Source organism: Asterias rubens, chromosome 1 (assembly GCF_902459465.1).
Source record: "Asterias rubens chromosome 1, eAstRub1.3, whole genome shotgun sequence".
NCBI lineage: Eukaryota > Metazoa > Echinodermata > Asteroidea > Forcipulatida > Asteriidae > Asterias > Asterias rubens.
The window spans coordinates 32,298,048-32,325,362 of NC_047062.1; the positions used below are offsets into that span (position 1 = coordinate 32,298,048).

Here is a 27,315-nt window from a genome sequence, read left to right on the forward strand (position 1 = left end):
TCTAAACTTGAGGTCTCGAAATCAAATTCGTGGAAAATTACTTCTTTCTTGAAAACTATATCACTTCAGAGTACCGTTTCTCACACAGTTTTATACTATCAACCTCTCCCCATTACTCGTTACCAAGTAAGGTTTTATGATAATAATTTTTTTGAGTATTTACCAATAGTGTCCACTGCCTTTAAACAAAACAAATTATCTGAAACATGGTTTTTGTAATAAAGTTTAGTAAACAGTGGTCATATTGATTAACTTAAAAAAATACTGCACTTACATCTTGACAGCATACATATTGAGGGGTTCTTTTCCTTCAGATACTTTGTCAAACATTTTATACTTTTTAGAAGCACTTCAAAATATATACAGCATAAGGCATGAAACTTTTTCTTTAATATAGACCAGTATATACTCTGTGGTTTAAATCTGTGGTGTTGATAAATTGTAATCATCCTTTTAAAGGTGCTGTCCATGTTTGGTAATCACTCATAATACATATAGCATAAAAAATGAAGTACTGGTAACTTCAGTTTTGAGAAAGAGGTAATTTCTGACTAAAACATTTGAATCTGAGAGAAGGCTTCAGGCCTTTCTGTCATTAAATTCTTTCATATTTGATGACCAATTGAGCCTAAATTTGTTATCTTATCCATAGGTTGGGATCACCCACCAAGGTCCTTGGAAATTAACATAGGTACACCCTGCCTTTTAATTTGGTAGAGACTTTACGAAAGTATAACTACAATTAATTTGTCACTCTGTGATCGTTTTGTGGTCACTCAGTGGTCTTTTGAGCCAGTAGTTTCTGTCTTGAGAATTCCACTATAAGATTGGGTGCCAACTACTCAGTGATCCCTCAGTGTACTCAGTGGGCACTCTGTGGTCATTTGAGCCAGTAGTTTTTGTCTTTTTTTGTTTTTTAGATTGAGTGACAATTTACTTAGTGAATACTCAGTTGTCTCCTGGTGGTCAATTGAGCGTGTAGACTTTGACTTGAGTACTGAGTGACAAGTTACTCGGTGGTTACTCTGTGGTCACTCGATTGTCACTTAAGGGGTCACTTGGTGATCATTTGAGCCAGTAGTCTCTGTCCTGTGTTGTCCAGTATCAGAGTGAGTGGGACAAGTTACTCAGTGGTTGCTCAGTGATTACTCAGTGTGGTCACTGGCAGTCATTTGAGCCAGTAGTCTCTGTCTTGTGTTCTCGAGTATCAGAGTGAGTGGGACAAGTTACTCAGTGATTGCTCAGTGATTACTCAGTGTGGTCACTGGCAGTCATTTGAGCCAGTAGTCTCTGTCGTGTGTTCTCGAGTATCAGAATGAGTGAGCACAAGTTACTCAGTGATTACTCAGTGTGGTCACTGGGTGGTCATTTGAGCCAATAGTCTTTGTCTTGTGTACTCCCATATGAGTAAAGCACCACTGACATGTACATTGAGAGATCGAATCACTCCTTGTTGCGGAATCTCAACACATACATCTAGTAGTTGAATTAACTCCACTGGGATACCCATTCTCTCTTGCCTGGAAAGAAAACAGCATTAAACAAAAATTATTTTAGTAATTTGGGTTTTATAATCCGGATAGAAAAAATGACCTGGTCCCAATTCATGGCTCTGCTAACGCCGTATTCTGACCTGACAATCATGATTCCATGCTTATGTGCAAGCGCCAAATTTCTGCGCTAGCCTTGTAAGCATAGAATGCCTAGTAATATGGAGAACACAGTAAGCAGAAGCCAAATTTCGCCCCAACTCGTGAAATATGCTTGCTGCACGCACATAATTCCCTGCTTCCGTAAGCGCCGTTTCTGTGTTGGTCGTATTGTAGGTTTTCTGCCTGGAAGGATGTGATACTTAAGCAAGACACTCATTGGTATAAATCGTTACATCATTGAAGTGTCAATGGTTTCATTATTATAGCACACCCCCCCCCCCCCCTTTCTGACAATTATTTTTAGTGTAGACATCCGCTCTTGAATGCGAAGGTGCTGGGTTCAAAACCCACTTGAGTAATATACCGTTGGATTTTTTTTCACAGGAGTTTTGAAAGCACCAAGTATACAGAGCTTAAACCACATTGGTGTAGGGTACAAACAAAATAATAGACATCCTATATGTAGATGTTAAATTTGCATCAGGGATAAAGAATATTAAATTTGGTTTTTACCCATATACACCAATGTATGTTAGCACTCTATACACAGTACTTACCCGAGTTCTGTTAAAACGATTGCAGTACCCGTTGTTAACATAGGATTCGAACTGTCCCTAGCTACCCGGCAATCTCTGTGGTCTAGTTGGTAAGACACTGCTCTAGAATTGCAAAGGTCGTGGGTTCGAATCCCACCCAAGTAATATGCCTGTGATTTTTTTACAGAACTCTGGTAAGTATACAGTGCTGACACACATCAGTGTACATGTATATGGCTAAAAACCTAAATTAATATCATATATGGACTTAACACGTTCAACTTACCCGAGTAATAAAAGAGTGCGTTGAGGGAAGCTGTATTGAGTGAGACACTTGCTTCTAGCCGTCTGTTCAACCCCGACTAGAGTATAACCCTGATGCCTCATTGATTGGAGGTAGGGAGCTAGATCACTCACAGGAACCTGGGCATTAAAGGGAAGATATACATTTGGTAATCACTCTTCAAATTAATGGCAATAGTAACTAGTGGTAAGAAGCCTACAGCAGCTTTTGAAAGTAATAAAGAGTTTTAAGAAAAATTTCACTTTGAAGAATTGTAGTTATGTAAGCTATGTAATGTTTTATGCCCTAAAAACTGTAATCTAACTTATCTAAGATTGTATATTACTAGGAGGGATTATTCTTCTTGCATAGACATCATTCGCTCTGGAATTTGGGCTACATCTAAAAAGTTCAAATGAAATTTGTACATGTTATTTTAATTGTACCAAAAACCAAAGGTACATTCTGCCTTAAATAGAATGTTATCCAGACTGAATGTTAAGAAGGCAAAGTAATGGAAAAAGAATCAAACACTCATCAACAATATAGATCAGTTGAATTTGTTGTCCACCTTCACTCCAATGCAAACATGACCAGCAGTCATTTGTTGTCTACATACAAAGAGTTTAGGTACACTTCAAATGGCCCAAATATGAAGAAATTAATCAATCAAAGATATAAAGCAATGACACAAGACGAGAACAATTTATAATAATTATTTCTTAAACTGTAACAATTTGTAACCAACGTTTAGGTGAGACACAGAGATTCTACATACATTTGCCCACTACTATTAACACTTTTAAAACTTTTTTTCTAAATGTCCGTTGATCACACTCACCTCAATCATAGGCAGCCATTTTTCTGCAGTCACGCTGACACTTTTGAAGTTTTTGTCTTCTGTAGCACGCAGACTGCTGACAACAAACGTCGAAACCCCAAAGATTTGACTCGTACGACACAACCCTGCATACACAAACAAGCATTTAAAGGCACTGGACACTATTGGTAATTACTCAAAATAATTGTAAGCATACAAACTTACTTGGTAACGAGCTGTTGGTAGTATAAAACATTGTGAGGAACGGCTCCCACTGAGTAACGTAGCTTTGAGAAAGAGGTATTTTCTCGCTCAAATATTAAGACTTCCGGCCTTTCTTTTTTCTCTTGCAACTCCGTGTTTTCTTTTTTCTCTTGCAACTCGGATGACCAATTGAGTCAAAAGTTTCCCAGATTTGTTATTTTATGCATACATGTATGTTGGGATACACTAAGTGAGAATACTGGTCTGTGACAATTACCAAATGTGTCCGGTGTCTTTAAGTCTGTATGTTTGTTTTCAAAGCTGACAATGTCAAACTTGCATAGAGCAATCCTCAAAATGAAAAAAATTAATTGTTTTTAAAAGCAAATTTCATTTTATTTCATTTATTCTGATTGTAAAGCCAAGGACTCTCATAAAAGCGAAATTAACCAACTTAAATCCAACGGAGCTTTCACAATAACTGGGCATTCAACTTTCCAATAATCTCTAAAGCCCGGTTCATACTTCCTGCGAAGCGAATTTGACGTGAGATTTGACGTCAAAACTCTGTTTTCGCTACAAATTCGCAAGAGAGTTGAGCACAGCTCAACTGCTGCAAATTATTTGTTGCGAATTTGCGACGTCAACATTTGCTTCGCATTCGCATTCACACAAAGTATGAACCGGGATTTATGCTATATTATAAGAGTACCTACCTCCTAGATTGGGTGCTTTATTAACGAGTGACGCCACAAGAACCAGGCTACCTCCAGATGACCTATCATGACCTTCTGACCTCAGGTCATCAAATCCAGGGATGCTCATTGACTGCCATGGAATCATCTTCTTCTGTATATCGGATTCCTCGCTTGTTTCAGCCGATGTCTGGTCAAATGGAATTCCACCTAAGAGATGAGAGGTATCAAACATTGTCTGTAACTCTGGGCCCACTTTCATAAAGCTGGTTAGCAGAAAATATTGCTTAAGTAATTTCTTTTCTTCTTTGCGCTTAATTTTGGGTGTCAACTCTCTTTTGTACATGTTTGTATACGATTCTGACACCCAAATTGACAACAGGCACATGTGAGTACCCTGCACATATTGCAAGGGGTCTTGTCTTTATACACATACCGGATGGACCTTTCACAGATCTTGCCAATAGGTACTGTTGTTGAATCTGAGACTCAGGTGGATTGTACAGGGGTAGTACAGGATGAGAGTCCACATCATTCCTCCAGAGTGACGGACACTCTTTCTCAAAAGACTCTGCTTCGAGGAGTTCATCACCAGCTATGGAGCTCAGGTACGGAAGGAGGTTAAAAATTGTCTGGAAACAAAGTGACAAAAATTAAGATATGATTTTGAGTTGAGAAAAACTGAACTTGACCAGAGTGACAGAGCCTGTGATGAGCATCTCAAAGCACTCAGTATTTTCCTACAAGGTATGTGGAGCTACTTGTTGAGGAACATTCCTTTAAATAGCACCATATAATGGTTTACAAGGTGCTGTGACGCAATATGCATGCCAATCACATACCTGCCAACATTCGAAGCCCAGAAATAGGGACAAGCCTGGCCGGGGTCCAGGGGTCACCAAGGCGGGGTACTGTGAATGAGTGTTTTCTTCCAGGGTGCTCTGCATTGCAGGGGACAGTGCCCCCTGGAAGCTAACAGAACTACACAGCCTCCAGAGTCATTTGGGGGCTAAACATTAACATAAAGTAAATCAACTTTGAATGTGGAACTACTGCATAAAAACAATACATTAGTTCATTATTATTTGATAACACAGCTTTTCACCACCTTTCTATTGGTGTAGACCTTTGTATGTGGATTGTTTTGCTTGTTTTAGGAGGGCTGGACTGTATTTTGTGTCGAAGCAAGTTTCCCTCTTTGGCAGTTTTTAGGTGGGCGACTATATCGCCCCGTCCACCGTGAGCAATACTCACATCGGTTCTACATATGCCACAGAAAGCGTGATGCCTACTTTTTGTTGAGCTTTTAATGCACAAGAAATCTGTGGCGTAATTATCGTTAAAAACGCAGGATCTCTTCGATTTACTGCCACTCATTTTGAAAATCAACTTACGGTTTTAACAAAATGGCGACCGCAACACCCTTTGTACCACGACATCGTCGACGAAGCAAATACATGTGCATAACGTATTATGTATGTACACACACACACACTCACGCACCGCATGTATTGGCTTGACACAATAAACTTGGTACAAGTCCTCTCCACGAATCTCTCTACGCGTACAATGTTGTTGCACGGACTAAACGGACACTTTTTGAGGGAGCGCATGTTTCAACAAGTCTATGATACAACTAAACTCTTCATCAGTCGTTTACAATATTGATATACACACACACACGCACACACCACATGCTTGACAAATGATTTAATAAACTTGATACAAGTCCTCCACACGAATCTCCCTCTACACGTGCGTACTTGTTCACTCACACGGCTACTTTGGGATGAAATGCCATTCGCTCAGCAAGTCTAAAATACATCTAGTCTTGTTCTCAGCCGTTCATCATCAATTTTCTTACTTTTTAATAATAAAATCGTGAAATCTGAGAAACCGGGACAGTCCCGTTTTTAGGCGTCTATGAAACTCAGAAACCGGGACTGTCCCGGGAAAATCGGGACAGTTGGCAGGTATGCAATCAAACCAGGAACACCAGGGCGAACCCCTTCCCTTTATCATCAGCGCACTTTTAAATGCATTGCACAACACACCGGACCTACGGCTTTACGTCCCATCCAAAAGACGAAGCAATAACAGTTAAGATTCATGCTTGAGGACACAAGTGTCACAACCAGGACTCGAACCCACACCCCATTCATCAGAAATGCAAGAGCTTGAGTTTGGTGCTTTTAACCACTCGGCAATGACACACCACAAAATAACATTTGGACCATGGTTGTTTGATAACTCAACGTTACGATCAGTACGCTCTAGTCGACTTCAGGAGAATATCATGTCAGCTTTGGGAATGAGGATGGTGATACCCATACATTTAATTAATGACCAGAGGCCAATTTAATAAAGCCTGTAAGCATAAATCTTTGCTAAACACAGAAACATCCTGCTTAACAGAATATGTTTACCAGCCTAATTTCCACATGGTGTACATTGTTGCAACTGGTGCCCCACATCATTCTTTCTAAGCAGTATTTTCTGATCAACAGTTTTATGAAATTGGGCCCCAGAGTGGAATATTGGTTTGCTACATCGACATACCTGTATGGTGTAATCTTGACACGGGTTAACTTTGAAGAGAAAGAAGTTGCTGTCCATCTTTTGATGTGAAGACACGCTGGGACTGATGCAAACAAGAAAATAAAAATTGATATTAATTAAACACATTCACAACAAAAGATTAAAGTATCATACAAGGTCAATGAGATCACGTGGGCCACTGTGTCACTGAGGCTATCCTGCACTAAATTGGGACTTTGTCACTGCAATCCACTCTTCTCTATCTAGTATTAGGCTTTGAGTGACGTCAGTCACTTGTGTCCTTGAGCAGGCATTTAACCATAATTACTTCGTAAAAAGTTGGGAAGGTAGTGCATTCTGCTCTCTAGCCAGACTCTTGGTGGATGATACCCATGCCTACATCCTTATGGACTATGATGGGGGTAACCTTGTTTCCTTGCCAGACGAGCTAAGGGACACACCTGATCTATCTACATTCAAACACAACCTCAAAACTCGACTGTTCAATCTGTCAGCTTGCTAGCGACCGGCGCGTTCTGTGCGCCTTATAAATTGTATGTTGTTATTATTATTATTATTATTATTATTATTATTATTATTATTATTATTATTATTATTATTATTATTATTATTCATCATACGAGTAGGTGGCAGCGTGCCCCTGGTGAAAGATAATTTGGGTCGATAGCCCAAATCTGTTTAAGAGTAGCTGCTAACCTTGAAGTGGCCGTTCGGGACTTGTAATTTGTGCGATATCTCATTAGAAAAACAAAGTAATAAACAAGTGCAAGCAGTCTATGAAGAAGACAGAGTGATATAACTTCCTTACTTGTAATCATGAAGGTATTCCATACAAGCCAGTAATGCTGGAAATGACGCCATGACGCCCTGCAGCCCGTCCCTGGTACAATCCTGCCATAGCTTCTTGACGCATAACTGCCCTGTATGTCTGATGGATGATGTCTGAACCAAAGCACGGGGTAATAGCACTGGGAAAGCACGCTTGTAAAATGACTCCTAGACAAACAAAAAGGATTTGGGTTGAGTAATTTGTTTCGTCTTTTCAATCCTTTTGATCCTATGTATCTTTAAAGGCACTAGCCACATTTGGTAATTACTCAAGATATTTATTTACGTAAAATACTTACTTGGTAACGACCAACGGAGAGCTGTTAATAGTACAAATTATTGTGAGTAACATAAATTTTGAGAAAAAAGGTAATTTCTCACTCAAATATTTGAGTCAGAGAAAGACTTAGGGCCCTAAAGCCTTTCCCGGGCATCTGAAAGCACACACATTTGTGCACCAAGGGTGTTTTTTCTTTTATTACTAGCTTACATGTACACCTTCGATGAATAATTTTCACAGATTTGTTATTTTGTGCATATGTTGAACCAAGTGAGAATACTGGTCTTTGACAATTACCAAAGGTGTCCAGTGCCTTTAACATGATGAAGAAATTATAAAATATTTAAACAATCTAATAGTGAATAAAATCTCTCCCTACATGATCAGAAAGCATTTGTACATACCTTGTGTTTGAGATCCGGTTGTACTACACCAAGATGTGCAATGAGAATCAGCAATGGGCAAATGTTACTCTCTGAAGTATCTCTAAGCTAGAAACATATAAAAACATAATATAATTATAATGAATAATATATGAGAAGCCCCCATCAATCGAGTCGAGGCCATACACCATCTTGAGCCTAAGCTTTTTAATTGGATAGGAGTATTTGGCTAGCCGCAACTCCTCTCTCCCTGAGATGGGTGGTTTGAAATCATGAGTTTCCTTCTTCTCAGGGCTGCCTTCCAAGGTTAACGAGCCCCTCATGCACAGGTTTAGAATCAGAAGCCACTATAACTTGTTGCTTGTCGTGGCTTAGTGTTTTAGAGCACCGGACTCAAGCTCTGGTGTCCCTGAACAGTGTGGGTTTGAGTCCCAGTCGTGACACCTGTGTCCTTAAACAAGACACTTTACCATGATGGTTGGTCCTTCAAATGGGACGTAGAGCCGTTGGTCCTGTGTGTTGTGTAAAACATGTAAAAGAACCCAGTGCACTTATCGCAAAGAGAAGTGGTTTGCCCTGGTACTCCTGATTTGATTGGCTGCATATTGAGCCACAGCAACTTGTAAACTATCTAAAAGAAGTACATGTATCATAATTCAAAACATACCTTGCAGGAAAAATACTTAATGTTGAAGCACCTTGAGCTTCACTGAGTGACCGATATGAGCGCTTTATAAGAAGCCAATTTTATTATTATTATTATTATTATTATTATTATTTTATTTTATTTTTTAATGATCTTCCCATCAAGGGAACTCGGCAAACTCCCACAAGGGATATAAACACCAAGCTGGCTACAGCCAATCTCTCTCATACAAACATTGGTTTAACGTCTATGATTATGAATTACACAAATCGTGAAATTGTGATTCAGTAACTAGACGACAATATTTATTCTAGTCATTGTGAAAATCAGCGGTTCGCTGGGGGATTCGAACCCACAACCTTGTGATTGCAAGTCCTGCAGTCTAACCACCTGACCACGGTGACCTTTATTATTGTTTTTGTTTGTATATTTACCTGGTGTACTTGATCCCACACCATCTCCTGTAGGTTAGGATGACATAGTAATACTCTAATAGCCACCCATACCATGAGATGACGTACTGAGGATTGCTTCTCCTTCACTGCTGATGTTAAGACATTATCCAAGAGCTCGCTGGCATACTCCTGTAATAAACCACACAAACATGCAATAATATTTCTACAGTATACATTTGGTATGTGTTGGTTTGTGGTAACACAAGGGCCAAGTTTCATAGAGCTGCTAAGCACAAAAATTTGCTTAGCATGAAATTTCTTCCTTGATAAAAACAGGATTACCAACCAAATTCCCAGGTGATTTTCAGGATAAGCAAACAACCTCTCAATACCAGTAACAAGCAATATGCAACAAATGGAAATTTGCTTCATAATCCTGTTTTTATCAAGGAAGAGATTTCATGCTTAGCAGCTCTTTGAAATTGGGCCCATGTGTGTATCTACTTGCCAGGTAGATTATGTTATCGATAGAGCTCGCTTGCTTCATATTCTACTCCCTCTGTGTAGACTTTCGTCCTGTTTTTGAACTACTACCTGAGCGGAAGGTAGAAAATCTGCTGGGACTACTACTTATTCTTTAGTGCATCTAGTGTCCTTAACCAAGACTCGTAACCAATGGATTGCTTCGTCCTTCGGATGGAACGTAAAGCCGTTGGTCCAATGTGTTGTGTAACGCATGTAAAAGAACCCAGTGCACTTATCGAAAAGAGAAAGGGTTCGCCCCGGTGTTCCTGGCTGTGGCTGCTGTATGCGCCGCAGCACCTTGTAAACCCTTACAAGGTGATACATAAATGGGTCTCAGAATTCATCACTGCAATAACATGTCCTTCTGAAAGTTTGTATATACTCAGCGCCTTAAGTACCTTGTTTGGTAGATATGTGCGCTATATAAGACTTTGATATTAGAGGACTTCTCGTTCTTCATTTCTCTACTGCGAGTACTTGCTCTAGTCATTATCAGGAGACTACAGCAATCACAAGAAACAGAGCCTACAAAGTTTCAATGGTACAAAAAGTGACAAAACAAACCACAGTTGTTAATAATTCAGTTTTTGAAAAAAACACGGTTTCCGCTGGTGATAACCAAATTGTCCTTTACCTTTTGTATGTATGGTGCAAGAAGCAATAGAGTCTGCCATAGTCTAACATTCTCTCGATGTAACAGAGAGTTCATTGCATAACCTCTTCTTGTTGTAGTCTTCATCTCAAGGAACTAAACAACAAAGAGAATCACATTATATGGGTTAAGAAGCATGGTGAGTCTGCCATAGTCTAACATTCTCTCGATGTAACAGAGAGTTCATTGCATAACCTCTTCTTGTAGTAGTCTTCATCTCAAAGAACTAAACAACGAATAGATTCACATTATAATGGGTTTCCACAGAATGCATGGTGAGTCTGCCATAGTCTAACATTCTCTCGATGTAACAGAGAGTTCATTGCATAACCTCTTCTTGTTGTAGTCTTCATCTCAAGGAACTAAACAACAAACAATATTCAGTATGTTAAATTTGCATTTGGGATAAAGAATGTTTATTTTGTTTTTTTAACCATAAATCGATGTGCGTTATCACTGTATACTCAGTACTTTCTCGAGTAATTTCACAAGCTTTGTGAAAAGAATCACAGGCATTCACTCGGGTGGACTTCGAACCCCCAGCCCTTGCAATTCTCCAGCAGTGTCTCACCAACAGCAAACAGATTCAAATGATATGGGTTTGGAGGCAATGCATGGTGAGGTTTAATGTATATTCAGTTAGCGCTAACCCCATGTATACAATATCAACTATACTGAGAGTAAATTGCTCTTGCTATTTGTCTTGCTATTTATTGTACTGCCACGCAGTAGATTTTATAATTTGTCTTGCTATTTATTGTACTGCCACGCAGTAGATTTTATAATTTGTCTTGCTATGTATTGTACTGCCACGCAGTAGATTTTATAATTCTTGGTCTATACAGGTGAAAGACAGGGAATGCAAACAGCAAAGACAAGTTGACCCCAATCTCGTTATGTGCCAACAATATTGATATATTAAAAGTGTAACTGCAAAAAGTCCAAAAGCAACTAATGTGAAAAAATTGTGAAAAAAGAAAAGAAAAAAAAGAGTGATACATAAGTCATATGGGGCAACAGTAATGCCATATTTTTTTCAGGACAAATTTTTAGAGCAAACGACTGCCTGTTGATGGGACAAAAAGTGCTTTGTGTGCCTGGAAGACGGTCATAGAGCCTTATGCCCTCAAGCACCCCACCCTTATGCCCTTGGGAACTCGATGAGATGTTGGCTTACTGGGTATAAATTTCCACAAGCTGAGGAGTCTCATTGCCCGATGTAGTCACATACCTTCTTAACTAATCCTTGTACAAAATCAGTAATGAGTTGACAGCACTCTGACGTCTTTGTTCTTGCAACTGTCAGCAAGAAGTTCAGCAAAATGACCCGTCTATGACCAGGCCTTTGTTCCATACTGTAAAATGTAAAGGGAAGCATTTCACATGACATTAAAAGATGAGATAGTAATGTTTTTACAAATGAGTTAAATTAAATAATGGTGCAGACCTGAAATTACACGGAGGCCATGTTGAATGGTCAGACAGTAGGAGGGTTGACTTTGTACTTTGCACACGCATTTATCAATGAATGGTCAGACAGGTAGTTGACTGTGTACTTAGTACATGAATTCATAATTGAACGGTCGGACAGTTGGAGGTTTGACTTTGTACTTTGCACACGCATTTATCAATGAATGGTCACACAGTAAGAGAGCTGACTTATTACACACTTTCATCATTGAATGGTCACACAGTAGGAGGGTTGACTTGGTACATGCATTCATCATTGAATAATCAGACAGTAAGACAGCTGCCCTTGTACAGGCATTCATGGTTAAATGGTAAGATGGAGGGTTGACTGCGTACTTTTTACACGAAATATCCATGAACGGTCAGACAGTAGGAGGGTTGACCATGTACATGTATTCACCATTGAATGGTCACGGAGTAGGAGGGTTAACTATGGATACTATCAACACCTGTCAGTGAGATTAAAACATAATTTTCTAAACTGTTTTAACCTTTACCTTATAGAGAGTTCTTTCCTGACAGATTGCAGCTGATCCAATGTGATCAAGAAGACACTAGTATCCTGCTGTAACCTGCAAACAACGTCAACAAACTCTGCCGTGTCTTAAATTGTACTTTCAGATTTGTCAACATTCAAAATGATTCATTTAAAGACAATGGACACTATTGGTAATTGTCTTCTTACTTGGTGTATCTCAACCTATGCATAAAATAACAAACCTGTGAACATTTGGACTCAATTGGTCATTGAAGTTGCAAGAGGGTAATGCAAGAAAAAACACCCTTGTTGCACAAATGTGTATGCTTTCAGATGCCTAATAAAAAGCTTCAGAATATTTTGCCAGGTAGATTATGTTCTATGGTGTTGCTTTTTATTCTACTACCACAGAGTAGATTCTGACTTACCTGGTATCCTTGCTAACCCTGGTTCCCATCACACACACCTCCAATAACTGATTGATATGATTAGACACAGCTCGCAAAGTGGACGTCATTCTGGGCTCAGTTCTCATCTGATCTAACCACTGGTTGCAAAGATGCTTTATGAAGATTGAGATGATCATTGGTTTGCCTTCTCCTAGAGTCAGAATGCTGCTAAACATCTACACAGGAATTATAGGGAAAACAAAGCATAGCTGAGTTGGTAGAGCCCTGGCACATAAACCATAAGGTCTTGGGTTCAAATCTCACTCTAGTCAATCTTTATTGAATGCTTTATGAAGATTGAGATGATCATTGGTTTGCCTTCTGTTAATGTCAGAATGCTGCTAAACATCTATACAGGAATTATAGGGGGGACAAGGGATAGCTGAGTTGGTAGAGCCTTGGCACATTCACCCGAAGGTTGCAGGTTCAAATCCCGCTCTAGTCAACACAACAAGATAGGTCAGTTGGTAGAGCACTGGCTAGTAAACCAAGGGGGTCTTAGGTGCAAACCCTGCTCTAGTCAATCTGTACTGGATGCTTATTGAAAATTGAGATGATCATTGGTTTGCCTTCTCCTAGAGTCAGAATGCTGCTAAACACAACAAAATAGGTCAGTTTGTAGAGCACTGGCTAGTAAAACCATAGGTATTAGGTTCAAAGCCAAACTAACTCCTAGAACAAGGAGCCATTCTAAACCCTGCCTGGTGCATGTTTCCCTCCATCCTACAATATAGACTGTTTTAAGAGGAATATCAGTTATTTTTCACATTTAATAATTTTTCTTCTTGTAGCTTCACACCAAGAGTGGCTTTTAACCTTGTTTGTGAAGAACTTAATAATAATTATAATAATGATCAGTTTTTATGTAGCGCTTTACACATCCAAAGGGCATCTTAAAGGGCTTCCAACATTATTACCCCTGGTCACTGCGCCTTAATTCATTCCTTAAACCATCTCAGCTCCCTGGGGAGTATACAGCCTATATAACAAACATGTGCTACTAAGCTAAATCAATCACAAGAACCATCTCTGCCCTCACAGGTACCCATTTACCCTGGGTGGTGAGAAGCAATTATAGTAAAGTGTCTTGCTGAGGGACACATGTGTCACAATCAGGACTTGAACCCAAACTCTGCTGAACCAGAGCTTGAGTTCGGTGCTCTTATCTCATCCAAGACACCCCACAACTTGCATACATTTTTTAAACCTGAGAATCTGAATTTACCTTTTCAACAGCATCATGCGTCTTGGGGTCTTCGGAAACCAGGAAGCAATGTTGGAAGATCAACTCGATCACAGCAGAATAAAGAATCCAGAATTTCTGTGCTTTGCCTCTCCATTCATCCTGTAGAGATGACCAGGCTGCGTCGACGACATCTAGGCAAAGTGGTGTAGACTCATCAATCACCTTGGTAGTACAGATACAAGTAAGAGCAGTTTATTATTTATCCATTAGACACATGAATCTTTGTTTGCATCTTGTAATATTGCAGACAATACTGTTAGTAAGCCACTGTATTTTCTGTGGAACGTCATTGACGACCAAATCAAAGATCAGCCTACTGTGGGTCATTTTAAAGCCTTGTTCAAAAGAGCACACATAATAATAATAATAATAATAATAATTGGTTTTTATTATTTCGCTTTTCACACCCAAGGGCTTCTCAAAGCACTCCAACATCATTGCCCCTGGTTACTGGGCCATATAATGCATCCCTTGTAAAAGCCATCTCAGCTCCCTAGGGGTACAGAGAAGTAATTATATTTTAAGCGTCTTGCTCAAGGACACAAGTGTCACGACCGGGATTCGAACCTACACTCTGCCTAACAGAAACACCAGAGCTTGAGCTTGGTGCTTTTGTCCGCTCGGCCATGACCTCGCTCATTATGTGACTTAGCTGTCTCTCCTGACTTATTGCTGCTGCTTTTAATATCTTTTTAATTCATTCAGTTATTATATATTTTCTAGAAGGGGCCCCTAATAAAAGAACAAAATTAACAAATAAAAAAGTTTAAACAGTTTTCATCAGCATAATTACCTTGCTAACCAGCAGCTTAGCACACTGAAGTAATGGAACCGCATCAGGACCTTTGACTAATGACAAATCTCTCAAACACGCAGCCAAGATGGTCTCATGAGGCTGGGCACCAGGGAAAGACAGACTACCAGCATGGTCTCGTCGTAGTAAGACACTAATACACTGCCATCTTGTGCATAGTAGAAGGCTAGATATCTTACGTGTAGTGGTTGTATCTCCACTAGCAAGGCTGTGGAGTTCAATTAATGACATTTACTTTTTATTTTGTTTCATTCATTAACTCTGGTTGTGAAACCAGGCAAGGACCCTAAGAAAAGTTTTTAATCACTGTACTAGCCAAGAACCAAATGAAGATTGAGAGTAAGACAATGATGGAAGCTTCAGTTTTAGATGTGGGAGGAAAAACCCAGAGAATTTTTTCAGGGAATATAATACACACACAGTCAGTGATTGAAAACCTTATCTCCATAGAGCTCCTGATTGGATTTGAATTGGGGTTCCAGAGGTAGAAAACTACACAACAAGGGTAACTGACTGGGTAAATTTTAAAAATTATTGAGGGTTTGAACAAAACAAAAATTGACATGACCTAATAATGGATACAATGTTTTTATGTTTTCCAATTAGTGCGTAGCGTAAGTTCCATTTTTGCAGACACAAATCAAACTCAATTTCTAAAACTCAGTTTCATCGTTCTGTGGGCCGACCGAAGATGCGCTGGGTATAGACAACATCCGAGAATGGTCGGGTTGTGATACCACTAAACTCAAAGCAACAGTACTGAAAATACGGGCTAAGTGAGCGGTACCAGTGATTCGAACAGGGGTACAATTAAAGGAGGAGACCAACTTCCTATGTCTACTAGAGAGAACTAAACAGCTTTGTTTTACTTACCTGTAGTCTGAGTCAGCCTTCATGGTAACTTTATCAGCTTCCACGGTAACCAATGGCAATAGTTTATTCCACGGTAACACTAGAGAATCAGTCACTGACGATGACTGTAGTAACCAGAGTAACAAACTACAAGACACAAAAGTCTGGAAACAGCTCAACTTTGCATCTCTCTGCAAAAAAAAAAGAGGAAAAATATTAAGGAATTCTTAACTCGAATCCCCTTCTCTTTATGAAAAGTGTACTGAGTTATTTTACATGCATTAAAACACACAGATTAATGTCTCCACCGAAGGACCGAAGGAGAAAGTAATTTTGGTTAAATGTCTTGCTCAAGGACACAAGTGCCATGACTGAGAACAGAACCTACACTTTGAAAACACCATTTCATGGCTCTGCTTACCGCCGAATTCTGCGCTTACGACCACGATTCCCCGCTTACTTGCAAGCGCGAAATTTCTGCGCTAGCCTTGTAAGCGTAGAATGCCTAGTAACGTGGAGTACGCACGCGCAGACGCCAAAATTCGCCACTAACCCGTGAAATAGGCTTGCCATAAGCACAAAATTCCCTGCTTCCATAAGCGCCGATTCTGTGCTTACGGTAAGCAGAGCCATGAAATTGGGCCCAGAACATGGGTCTAGTGCACTAAACAAGGGTTGGACTTGACAGGCATTTAACACAAAGGGTTTGTGGGTTTCAGACAAGCCTTTTAACTCCTATTCTTCTTTGAAGCCTATAGCCCTTTTCATACTATCTCTTATCCCCGTAAAACACAGCCCCGGGGAGGCTCTGGCAGTTTTTATACCGATTTTTTTATACACAATATCAACCTCCACCCTCGCAGGTACCCATTTATACCCCTGGTAAAGAGAAGCAATTTTAGTAAAGTATTTTGCTAAAGAACACAAGTGTCATGAGCGGGATTCAAACCCACACTCCGATGACTTAACCAACAGAAATTGAATTCTATGCTCTAAACCACTCGGCCATGACAAACTAAAAGATTGATCACTAACCTCTCTACACTCAGTGCCTTGAGTCAACAGCAACAGGCAACAGTCTAGTAGTCTGGTCCTTCCGTTCCTGATGACTCCTGCAACACACCCAGAGACCCCCAGACTCCTCACCATAAATGTACATACAGAATCCAGGACAGAGATGTAGAGAGATACACGACTGATATCTGAGGTCTGGAGAAAGAAAACAAAATTAAAGTGAACAATTAATGGTTGACACTGACCATTAGAGCCTTTCTTAAGATACTGGACGCTATTGGTAATTGTCAAAGACCTGTATTCTCACTTGGTGTATCCCAACATGCATATAGAAACAAACCTGGGAAAACCTGGGCTTAATTGGTCATTGAAGTTGCAAGAGAATAATAAGAAGAAAAAAAACCCTTGTTGCACAAATTTGGTGTGCTCTCAGATGCCTAAAAGAGGTGCAGGCCTGAAATATTTTAATATTTGAGTGAGAAAGTTTGTTTTTATGCCAACAATTATTTTGAGTAATACCAATAATGCCCAGTGCCTTTAACACACAGGACCATCAGCTTTATGTCTGACACCCAGTACACCTTTATCATGCTGTCACCATCTTGGTCATGTTCCCTGTTTCCATACAAGTAATGAATGCTAACATTCAGTGCGCAAACATGGCACCAGACTATTATTTCGTCCAGCCTCAGTTTGGTTACAATGATTTGGAATGGATTATAGTCAAGATGGCATACCGTGATAAAGGTCTATACCCCATTGTACACTTTGTATGACAGTAAGAATGCTGACTACTTCAAACGGCCCCCTATTTCATGTCTGAATACATACCTGAGCCAATTCCGCAGATAACAGCCGTCTAGCAATGAAGGAGAAGATTTCTTCCAAGCACGGTGACAATAAGATGCTTAATTCTTTCCTGACTTCATCTATGGAGAAAATAATATACCACACCCAATTATAAAAAGTTGTAAGCAGAAAAATGTACTAACAAAATTGAACAAGAGAAAAAGCAAGATAAGATTGGAATGCATGACCAAGTGATGAGCAACTGTCCTTGATGAAAAGTAAAGCTCACATTTTCTCTCCATTTTGTTTTAGCCTGGGTTACTATCTGGCTTTTGTTTATTCTTTCAAAATATTTCTCATTTGACTCATGACTTGGACTTAACCTTCGTGATTCATGACCAGAACTCGAACTTGACCCAAATGTCTCAGGACTCGGACTAAAGAATTGAGGACTCAAGGATTAAAGGGATGGTCAGTGCTGCCCATAACGGTCAGGGCAACCTCTGAGGGAGCAAATCATCAATAGAGTCATTACCTGAGATGTCCTGCCCACTCTCATCCCTGGCTGGTTTAAGATGATGTAAGATACTGCATACAAGCTGTAAGGAGGCATCCGTCTTATTGATGGGTAGATAGATGTGGCTGTTGATGCTACTAAGGACATGAGTCAATGGTTCTAAGATCGTCTGAAGGAACGAAGACGGACTGGGAGGTTGGCTGAAAGAAAGTCAAACATAAACAGGCATGATATTTGGTCCTCGGAAAAATAGTACGGAAATAACAAATTTGTTCTGTATGTTTTCTAACCCCATTTATGTATTTCCACTCCACTGCTTATGTTTCACTAATATACCTGTAATAATAATAATAACCCATTTTATATAGCGCTTTTCACACCCGGAGGGCGTCCCAAAGGGCTTCACACTATTACCCCTGGTCACTGGGCCTTAAACCACTCCTTAAAACATCTCAGCTCCCTGGTGGGGAGTATGCACTGTTCATGTTTGTTGTGTTGTCATTTTAGCCTTTGAGAAAGACTCTGCTAGGGTTGAAACGTCAGGCCATTAAACTATTTCTTGCATTTATACCATCGATCCATTTGGTTGTTAAGTTGTTTGCAACAGCTAATTCTATTTTCTCAAAATAATTTAAGAGCACAAGGGCTGACCTACTTGTTCCAATGGTGCATGGTTTAATACATTTGTCAGGCTTTTTAAAGGCACTGGGCACTATTAGTAATTACTCAAAATAATGTTTAGCTTAATAGGAGACTTTCCAACGCTAGGTGGCAGCAGACATACCGGGTAAGTTTCCATTGTTTACGTAGTTCTGAACATGCGCATAATTCTGAGAACAATGGATTTACCCGGTAAGTCTGCTGCCCTCTATCGTCCCAGAAAGTCTCCCATTGGTAACAAGCAATGGAGAGCTGTTGACAATATAAAACACTGTGAGAAACTGCTCCCTCTGAATGAAATTACAAAGTTTTGAGAAAGGGGTAATTTCTCAATCAAGTACTAAAACACTACAGGCCTGAAGCCCTTTATTAGGCATCTGAAAGCACACAAACTTTTGCAACAAAGGGTTTTTTTCTTTCGTTATTCCCTTGCAATTTGGATGACCAATTGAGCTCAAATTTTCACAGATTTGTTATTTTATGCCGATGTTGGGATACACCAAGTGAGAATACTGGTCTATTGACAATTACCAAATGTGTCCAGTGCCTTCACCCCTCCGAATGTTTTAAATTCCTTCTAGATGACATGCAATAATTATGACAATAATTTATTGATTTATATTGCTCTCATTCCATAATGTACACAAGCGCATAACAAAATAATTAGAGAACGATTAAAAAGCTAAAACTCACGATTCCATCCTTTCATAGTGAGAGTCCGCCGAGAGTAAGATCAAACAAGAGACTCTACAAGACTCTGCTACGTCACCAAGATCTACACGAGCAGTTGATACAGATGGGTCAAAGGTCATCAAGTTGGTGACCTCTGACCTAAGTGTTGCTATGATGTCACCATTGGAGTTAAATAGCTGGCTGTCTCTGTTTGCTCCAAACCACTGGCAAACCTGGAAAAAAGAGAATCACAAGTTAGATTTTTACGTTGGACCAGTAAATGTTTTGAGTCAAGTAAGAAATCCCTCCTTCGCAAATTGAACTTAATTTTTTGCCATTTCATTAAGTCTGGTCGTGAACCCAAGGACTCTCAGAAAAGTGATTTAATCACTGTACTAGCCAAAAACCGAATGGAGAGAAGACAAAGAAGGAGTTTTGAGTCTTAGATGTCAGAGGAAAACCCCAGAGAAATTTTTCACCCACGAATCAGGTTGGGACGAGATTCGAAAGCGAGGAACTAGAAATGTACTAATGTCTTTGGGTTGCACAAGGAAAACATTTACCTGGTTGAATGGCTTCTGACTGGCACCCCAGGAAAAAAGATATTGAGAATTTTAAGTCCCGAAATCAAGCATATGAAAGCCACAACTTCGTGTGACAAGGGTGTTTTTTCTTTCAATATTATCTCGCAACTTCGACGCCCGATTGAGCTCAAATTTTCACAGGTTTGGTATTGTATGCATTTGTTGAGATACACCAAGTAAGAAGACTGATATTTGACAATTACCAAAGGTATCCTGTGTCTTTAACACAGAGAATTTAGTTTTTTGTCCCGCTCTAGTCAGTTTTGCTTTGTTCAACCCAAAATTATTTTCTAAACTTTACCGTCAGGAATGTTATTGCCCAAATGACCAGAGCACTACTGTAAAGTGCATTGAGACGGTTATTGTAAAATGCGCCATATAGACGATGTGACCTCTGACGTCACTCAAAATATTGACGAAAACCACAACATGATTCGGCGCATACTGCCGGGCAAAATCGTTTTGTTTTGGCAGCCAGCTAGAAAATACAAGCAATCTTACCATGACTACTTGCCTTTTGCCCGGCGAAACATGAAGTGTACAGTGTTTTGTCAACAGAGGGCGGTTTGAATGTAAACATAGGTCACATCGTCGATAAGATTTAGGTTGTTATTAGAATTACATTTTGTTTTAAAGCCATTGGACACTTTCGGTAAACAGTATTGTCCAAGGCCCACACTTTGTGTATCACAACTTCTATATCAAATAACAAACATGTGAAAATTTAGGCTCATTGGTTATCGGAGTCGGGAGAAAATAACGGGAAAACCCACCCTTGTTTCCGCACATTTTGCCGTGTCATGACATGTGTTTATTGATATTGTTTGAATGTTTTCTCAAAAAGTAAAGCATTTCATGGAATAATATTTCAAGAGAAGTCTTTCCCCATTACCTTCTGTAAACCCTCAAAGTTATTTGTAAATCTGTGAACTTAAAAAAAAAATTATGTTCTGAAAGTGTCCAATGGCTTTAAGCAATTTGAGACTGTACCTGGTTCCATAGATGACTTCCTCTAACCAAGCAGTCGTTTCTACTGAAGATTCCCAGCAAGTTAGAAAGTTGATGAAGAGTAGTGTTGTCTTTATCTAGTAGCTTGAGTACAGATTCAATCATTAGACACTGCACAACACTCCGATAGCTGACGGACAACATGCTGATACATGAAAACTGCATCTCTCTGAAAACAAACACAGAAACAAATGTCTAGAACTCTGTCTCTACAATCAATCAATCAATCAATCAATCAATCAATCAATCAATCAATCAATCAATCCATCCATCAATCAATCAATCAATCAATGACTGCTTCTATCAGGGTGCATTTGGGGTTTGAATAATGTCTGGTACAATGACTTACTTTGTCACAAGTTACCGCTATTCAAGTAATAATCAGGGTAAATTTGTAAATATTTGGGGTTAAACAGAGTAAAATTGACTTTCTACTATCATTTTCTTCAAGTCGTGTATTAAGTTTAGTATAAATCTGTGGACATTTTGAAAAAGTACCTGAATCCTTAAAGCAAAGGAAGCCACAGTGGTCTAGGCACGGCCTCATTACCTCAACAACTGAAGTTCAGCAGCTCCCCATGCATTGTATTCTGGGAGACTGGTTAACGTCTCAAAGATGAATGTCAAACTAATTGGACTCCAGGATTGCTGGGAGACGGCCAGAAGAAAGTTGCGCAGAAAAACTGTTATCAAAACAAAAAATATATTAACATTTATTTATTTTTAAATACACATCATAGCTGTCTATGAAATTCTTGTGGAGAAGGCTGCTAAGAATTTGCAGAGCAAGAAATCGATTCATCTTGAATTTCACAAAGCACTAAGATTCATTTGTACACCTATCTTACAAGAACTGCACTGGATCCTGATATCTTGTATGCGCGGCCAAACAGATGAGCAAATGAAACCTTCTTTTGGAAAAGAGGAGAAATAAATGAATTTTTGAGGGTTTGGGTTCATTTCAACTCTTAAAATATTCACTTGATCATTTTCATCATTTTTTATGTACCTTCTGTTTGACATGTTCCGAGCACGGCGACAAGTTTGTTGATGAAACCTCTTAATGCCACAGCAACAGGTGGCCTTGACCCTAACGAGGTCACAGCTTGACCTCCATATAGATTGTCATCACAAAGAACAGGGAGCACCGTATTGAAGAAAAACTGCAAAGGGTAAAAAGATGGATTTGGGTTTAAACAAGATAAATTGACTGGAGTGGGACTTGAAACAACAACCTCCAGATTTAATAGATGTTAAATTTGCATTGGGATAAAGAATACTCATTTTAGTTTTTACCCATACACCGATGTGTGTTAGCACTGTGAAAAACATCACAGACATATTACTCGGGTGGGATTCGAACCCACGACCTTTGCAATTCTAGAGCAGTGTCATACCAACTAGACCACCGTGATTGCCCGGTAGCTAGAGGCAGCTCGAATCCTATGTTCTAGCAGCGGGTACTGCCAGATTAACGTACCGCCACTCTACCAACTGAGCTATCCAGCTCTATTTAGACAATATCTTTGTTCAGGGGTGTCAGTCAGAAAATTCTGCTTGCGAGCGCGAAAGCTTGCAAGCGCGAAGCCTGCCCACATGTATGTACATTTATTTGTGATTTTAAAAGCAATACTCAGCAAACTGGGGCGTTCTATAAAGGATTTTTTTTGAAGGGGGGGGGGGTTAAAAAAAAAAAAAATCAGTAAAATAATTGAGAATTACGACCCTGCTTACAAGCCTGTTGACTCACCTCTACTCCACCTTGTTGTATCATAGGGCAAGTGTTGATATCTAAATGTAGGTACTGGAGGAGACCCCATTGTAGCACTGTCTTGGTTTCATGAACGAAGCTTCTTGAGAAGAGAATGGTCAGCCAAGAGGTGTGGAGCATCGCTTTGACTCCTGACAAAGAGAATCCAAGAAATATTGGACGCATATTAGTATTCATCTCAGAATGAAAAAGTATTGTGGATGAAATTTGAAAGATATCAATATAAACCACAAGGGAAACTGACTGGGTAAAATTTGAAATCGGGGGGTGCCTGTCAGAAGCCATTCAACCGTTAACTGCCGAACAACGATATTGACAAAATAGGGACACCGCCAATATAGGGTTAGATAGCTCAGTTGGTAGAGCGCCGGCACGTTAATCCGGAGGTCGTTGGTACGAATTCCACTCTAGTCAATTCTTTGTTCAACCACAAAAAGAAATTTGAAAGAAATACCTGAGGTAATCTATGCTTGTAAATGGCAGATTTAACAGTTAGCTTCATATCTTGACCAGCAACAGTCAGGCCTGATACTTTATGGAGGCAATGAAGGCGATTGCCTCCATGCCCCATAGTCATTGCCTTGGTGCCCTTGAAATACTCATGTAGATGTTTACACTTTCCTCATAGGCTGCCCTTTACCAAGGAGAAAATGCCTTGGTGTCCTTACCCTTTTAAAAACGAAGCATACCGGCCTGCAGAGTCCAGCATCCTCCTTAAGATGATCAGAGCATACCGATTGAATAGTTGAGTTTTACACTTGGTGCTACCGCAAACCTCTCTTGATTATACTCCCACCATGCGAAATTTTAAATCCCACGTACAGAGTATAATAAAAAGCATACTAAGCTTGAAAATAATAAAAATGTGTGCTGACTTGCCTGACTGACTGGTGGAGGCAGACTGTATGAGAGATTTCAGTCGGGGCATCACTGGCATCACAACATGAACCTGATATAAGAAAAAGAAGCAGTGTAAACAGGCAACAAAATAAGCCTTAAATTAAAAGACAAGTTCTAAAATACTGTGTTTGGTCAGTGCTGGGCCCTATTTCCGATTTAGCTGTTTTATTTAATAAAATACTGTTTAACACTTTCTTTTTGCGAAGCTAAGAATGAGTGGTATGGGTCACAGTCGCAACAGTGTCACCTTTATGGGGTGTTGGCTGGTAATCTGTTTCTACTTAAAGCATGAGTTTCCTGTGCTTTTCAGGATTTTCTGGAGCGCAGTGCCTGGTGTGGTATCATACTCTGGAAATCACACACTCGCAGTGTCTTGACGCACATCGGGTAATCGCCGACACTGTCATACACAAGCTGATGGTTCATGAAGATCCCTTGCATTGGCTGCCATGGCTGTAGACACACAATGGAAATGGGCATTTGTGTGTGCTGCACACAACACTCAGCTAATGATAGGTCTTTCTCACTGCTAGCAAGCATGTTCAATTTTTACTGACCTGTACTTCATCTAGTGCCTCGTACAATAAGAAGAAATCTGCCCACATTGCTAGCAGCTTCTCCTGTACATCTGATGACCACCAAAATAGAGCAACGTCATCCCCAGAAGTAATCCTACGATAATAACAAATAATTGGCATTTATTAGGTGCTTTTAAACATTATACCAAAGTGCCTTGTTACTAGCCCTGGACTTTGGGCCTTAAGCATTCCATCTCAACTCCTTTGGATTATGCAGCATCAGCAGCCAACTTGGCGGATAGGATGCTAATCAATCTTATCATGCTAATGTAGCTTTCCTGAAGTCTTTTATATGCATCTGAAAGCACACACAACTGGGCCAACACACAATTGAGTCAAAATTTTCAAAGATTTGTTATTTTATGCTGGGACACACATTGAGAAAATACTGGTCTTTGACAATTACCAAAGGTGTACAGTGCCTTAAGCCTAGTTCATACTTCCTGCAAATGCGAATGCGATGCGAATTTGACGTTACAAACTAATTCCTTTGGCAAGGATATTCGCAAGTGAGTTGACCAGAGTTGAACTGCTGCGAATTATTCGTTGTGAATTTGTGACGTCGACATTCGCTTCGTCTTTGCCTTCCCAGGATGTATGAACCAGGCTAAAGTGAGAACACTGATAATAAATAAAACACTTTTTGTTTGTATTACCCATTCCTCGAGGCCACATCTGACGAGGGTTCAGACACATCATTTACCGCTGAAGTCGACTCCAGTTTCTTATTCTCAATCGATATCTTCCCCATCGCTCTCTTCATCAGGAAGCAAGCTTGCTTACGAGCGAGAGGATCGGAGTGGATCAGACCGGATTGGAGAACTCTCCAAAAGTCATGGCTGCTCAGCATCCAGCTAGAAGAAGACACCACACAGTCCGGTAAAACAGGAATGTAGAATTCAGATAAACCACAGAGAGCAATGTAGACGTTTGACGTTAATCTAGTTGTACCATCTCCATGAGATTTATGCATGAGTAGAAGTCGTTTCCAAATTAGAGTCAACTTCTCCTGGAGTTGGGAACAAGATGACTTGAGGAGTTTCGGGAGCAAGATACCTGAGACGTGAGAGCATATCGTTGCCTCACTGAACTCTAAGACCTCCACAAGTGATGGGAAGCACTCTTCAAACCAAGGGTTACTGATGCATTCAGTTTTGTTATCCAGTAGTTTGAGGGAGTTCAGTAGATGATCTAGAACGCCAAGTGAGTTTTGTATAGAGAAGATCACATCTTGATGCGTTGAGGGCTCTTCATGGTGATCAATTGTCGACAAGTTGACCAAAACACGCTGCTCCTCGCTGTAGTTACAAATTCCCACTAAGCAATCCTTTTGGATTTTACTCTTCAATGGCTGACACTCAGCAGCCTCTTCAATACTTAGTACGGCAGCGAAGAGTTTGTAAATAGATTGTACCAGTTGATCATCACATGACATCTTCTGTTTATGAATATGCAAATGAGATTGCTGTATGACTCCGTAGCACACATTTTCAACCAAGTGACTTAAATCTGATGGGGCAGTGCATTCTTGGTCAACGTTCATCGATTCCAAAGTGAAAGTGATAATTTCCGTCAATTCTCGGTCGGTGTCGTCAAGTGAAGTTTGTGACGCTTTGTTTTGGTCACCCCCGGCATAGCGACTGGTGCTATACACTGTGACGGCACGGTTAATGCTGAACCGTACTAGTTCCTGTAAGTTGAAAGCCTGACTGCTTTTAAGGAAATCAACTATCTTGAACGACATTGTGGAAAGTTAGAAAGAAAACTTTGGTTCTCAAGTCATGGTAAGCGTCTTATGAACTGAATGTCCTCTTGCACGAAATAGAACTTGAATGGTCCCAAATTCCAAAGTTGTGGTAGATGTCCTTCTTCTGTCGCTCAGACAATGTGGATGAATCAATCATGAAGCACCAGGAACTATCTTCCTACATGTACATGAAGGTAGAAAGGAAAAGAAAGAAAACAAATATGTAAAGAACTTATTTATCAATTTATATACTCTTTCATGGGAATCATGGCTTTAAAACAAGTGACAGAGCAATACTGAATCAAGTTTATGACCATTGCAGGCCTGTAGTGTAGGCCTACTAGTACTAGCACTACTTGTTCATTTTTGAAATGCAAGGGAACCACAGCATTTTCTCCTTGGAAAAGGAGCTAGGAAATTGTACATTTCTACCGGGAGCATTTTAACTTAAAAGGGCACCATGCATTCATTCAAAGCGATGACCCAGGCCAGGGGCATGGAGGCAATCACCTTTGTTGCCTCTGTGAAGTATCAGACCTGCCATAGCCTTAATTTCTCCATAGTCATTGCCTTGGTGCCCGTTAAAATTTTCAGGTTTAGGTGAGCAAAACTGCCCTGCCCTTAATAATACAATAGCATGCTCTAAAAGGCTAGTTGAATATCAGTGTTATTCAGTGCAACGCAAACACATGACTTGTATATTTTTTACCCCAGTCTGACGACCACCAAGTTGAAATTAAAGCTCATCCACAGTGTGTTACAAAAAGTAAATTCATTCACCACCTTTCGTCTACAAAAATGCATCATAAAATAACCTTTGAATTTGATTTAGTTTGTTATTATAAATGGGGATGGTTGGGGGTGCAGCATTCGATGTAGGCATGCATGAGCTGGTTGCGAAAAGTCATGAATCACAACAGAATATCTTTTTCCTTTTTAACATCGAATCGTATTCCATGCATGATGATCATGATGCATTCTAGCCCCACTTGTGTGGCCAAGGATAGCTATCCTTGGCCAAGGATAGCTACCAAGGATAGCTATCCTTGGCCAAACAACAAGTGGGGCTAGATGCATTCATAATCAACCTGTACACAAATCTGTGTTACAAACATACACAGCACAACCAGTGCACCTCTGTGACATTTATTTTACCTGCTACTTCTTCAGTTGTAACTTCTTGCTGTTTATGAAGTGTAACCACTGCTAAGGAAGGGAAGTCTTGGGCAGCCAAGCAAATTAGTATAGTCTTTGTAACTAAACAAAACTTATGTCTGGATGTGAACAAGTGATTTATCAACACAACAC

At 39.9% G+C, this 27,315-nt stretch overlaps 1 protein-coding gene across 1 annotated transcript; it reads right to left on the reverse strand.

Moving 5' to 3' along the window:
* On the reverse strand, positions 1-27,315 carry LOC117298224 (probable methyltransferase TARBP1). Its single transcript, XM_033781359.1, has 28 exons — positions 27,163-27,315; positions 24,917-26,185; positions 24,240-24,354; positions 23,662-23,731; positions 22,762-22,913; positions 22,021-22,174; positions 21,562-21,694; positions 20,994-21,180; positions 19,441-19,652; positions 18,106-18,287; positions 17,613-17,710; positions 16,803-16,976; positions 15,789-15,958; positions 14,895-15,123; positions 14,081-14,263; positions 12,835-13,031; positions 12,426-12,500; positions 11,690-11,813; positions 10,441-10,554; positions 9,321-9,470; positions 8,262-8,348; positions 7,558-7,745; positions 6,750-6,831; positions 4,627-4,822; positions 4,212-4,400; positions 3,313-3,437; positions 2,475-2,611; positions 1-1,520 (listed from the first exon to the last, which is right to left on the reverse strand). The coding sequence occupies exons 2-28, from the start codon at positions 26,002-26,004 to the stop codon at positions 1,355-1,357; spliced, it is 4,977 nt and encodes a 1,658-aa protein (XP_033637250.1). The 5' UTR covers positions 26,005-26,185; positions 27,163-27,315; the 3' UTR covers positions 1-1,354.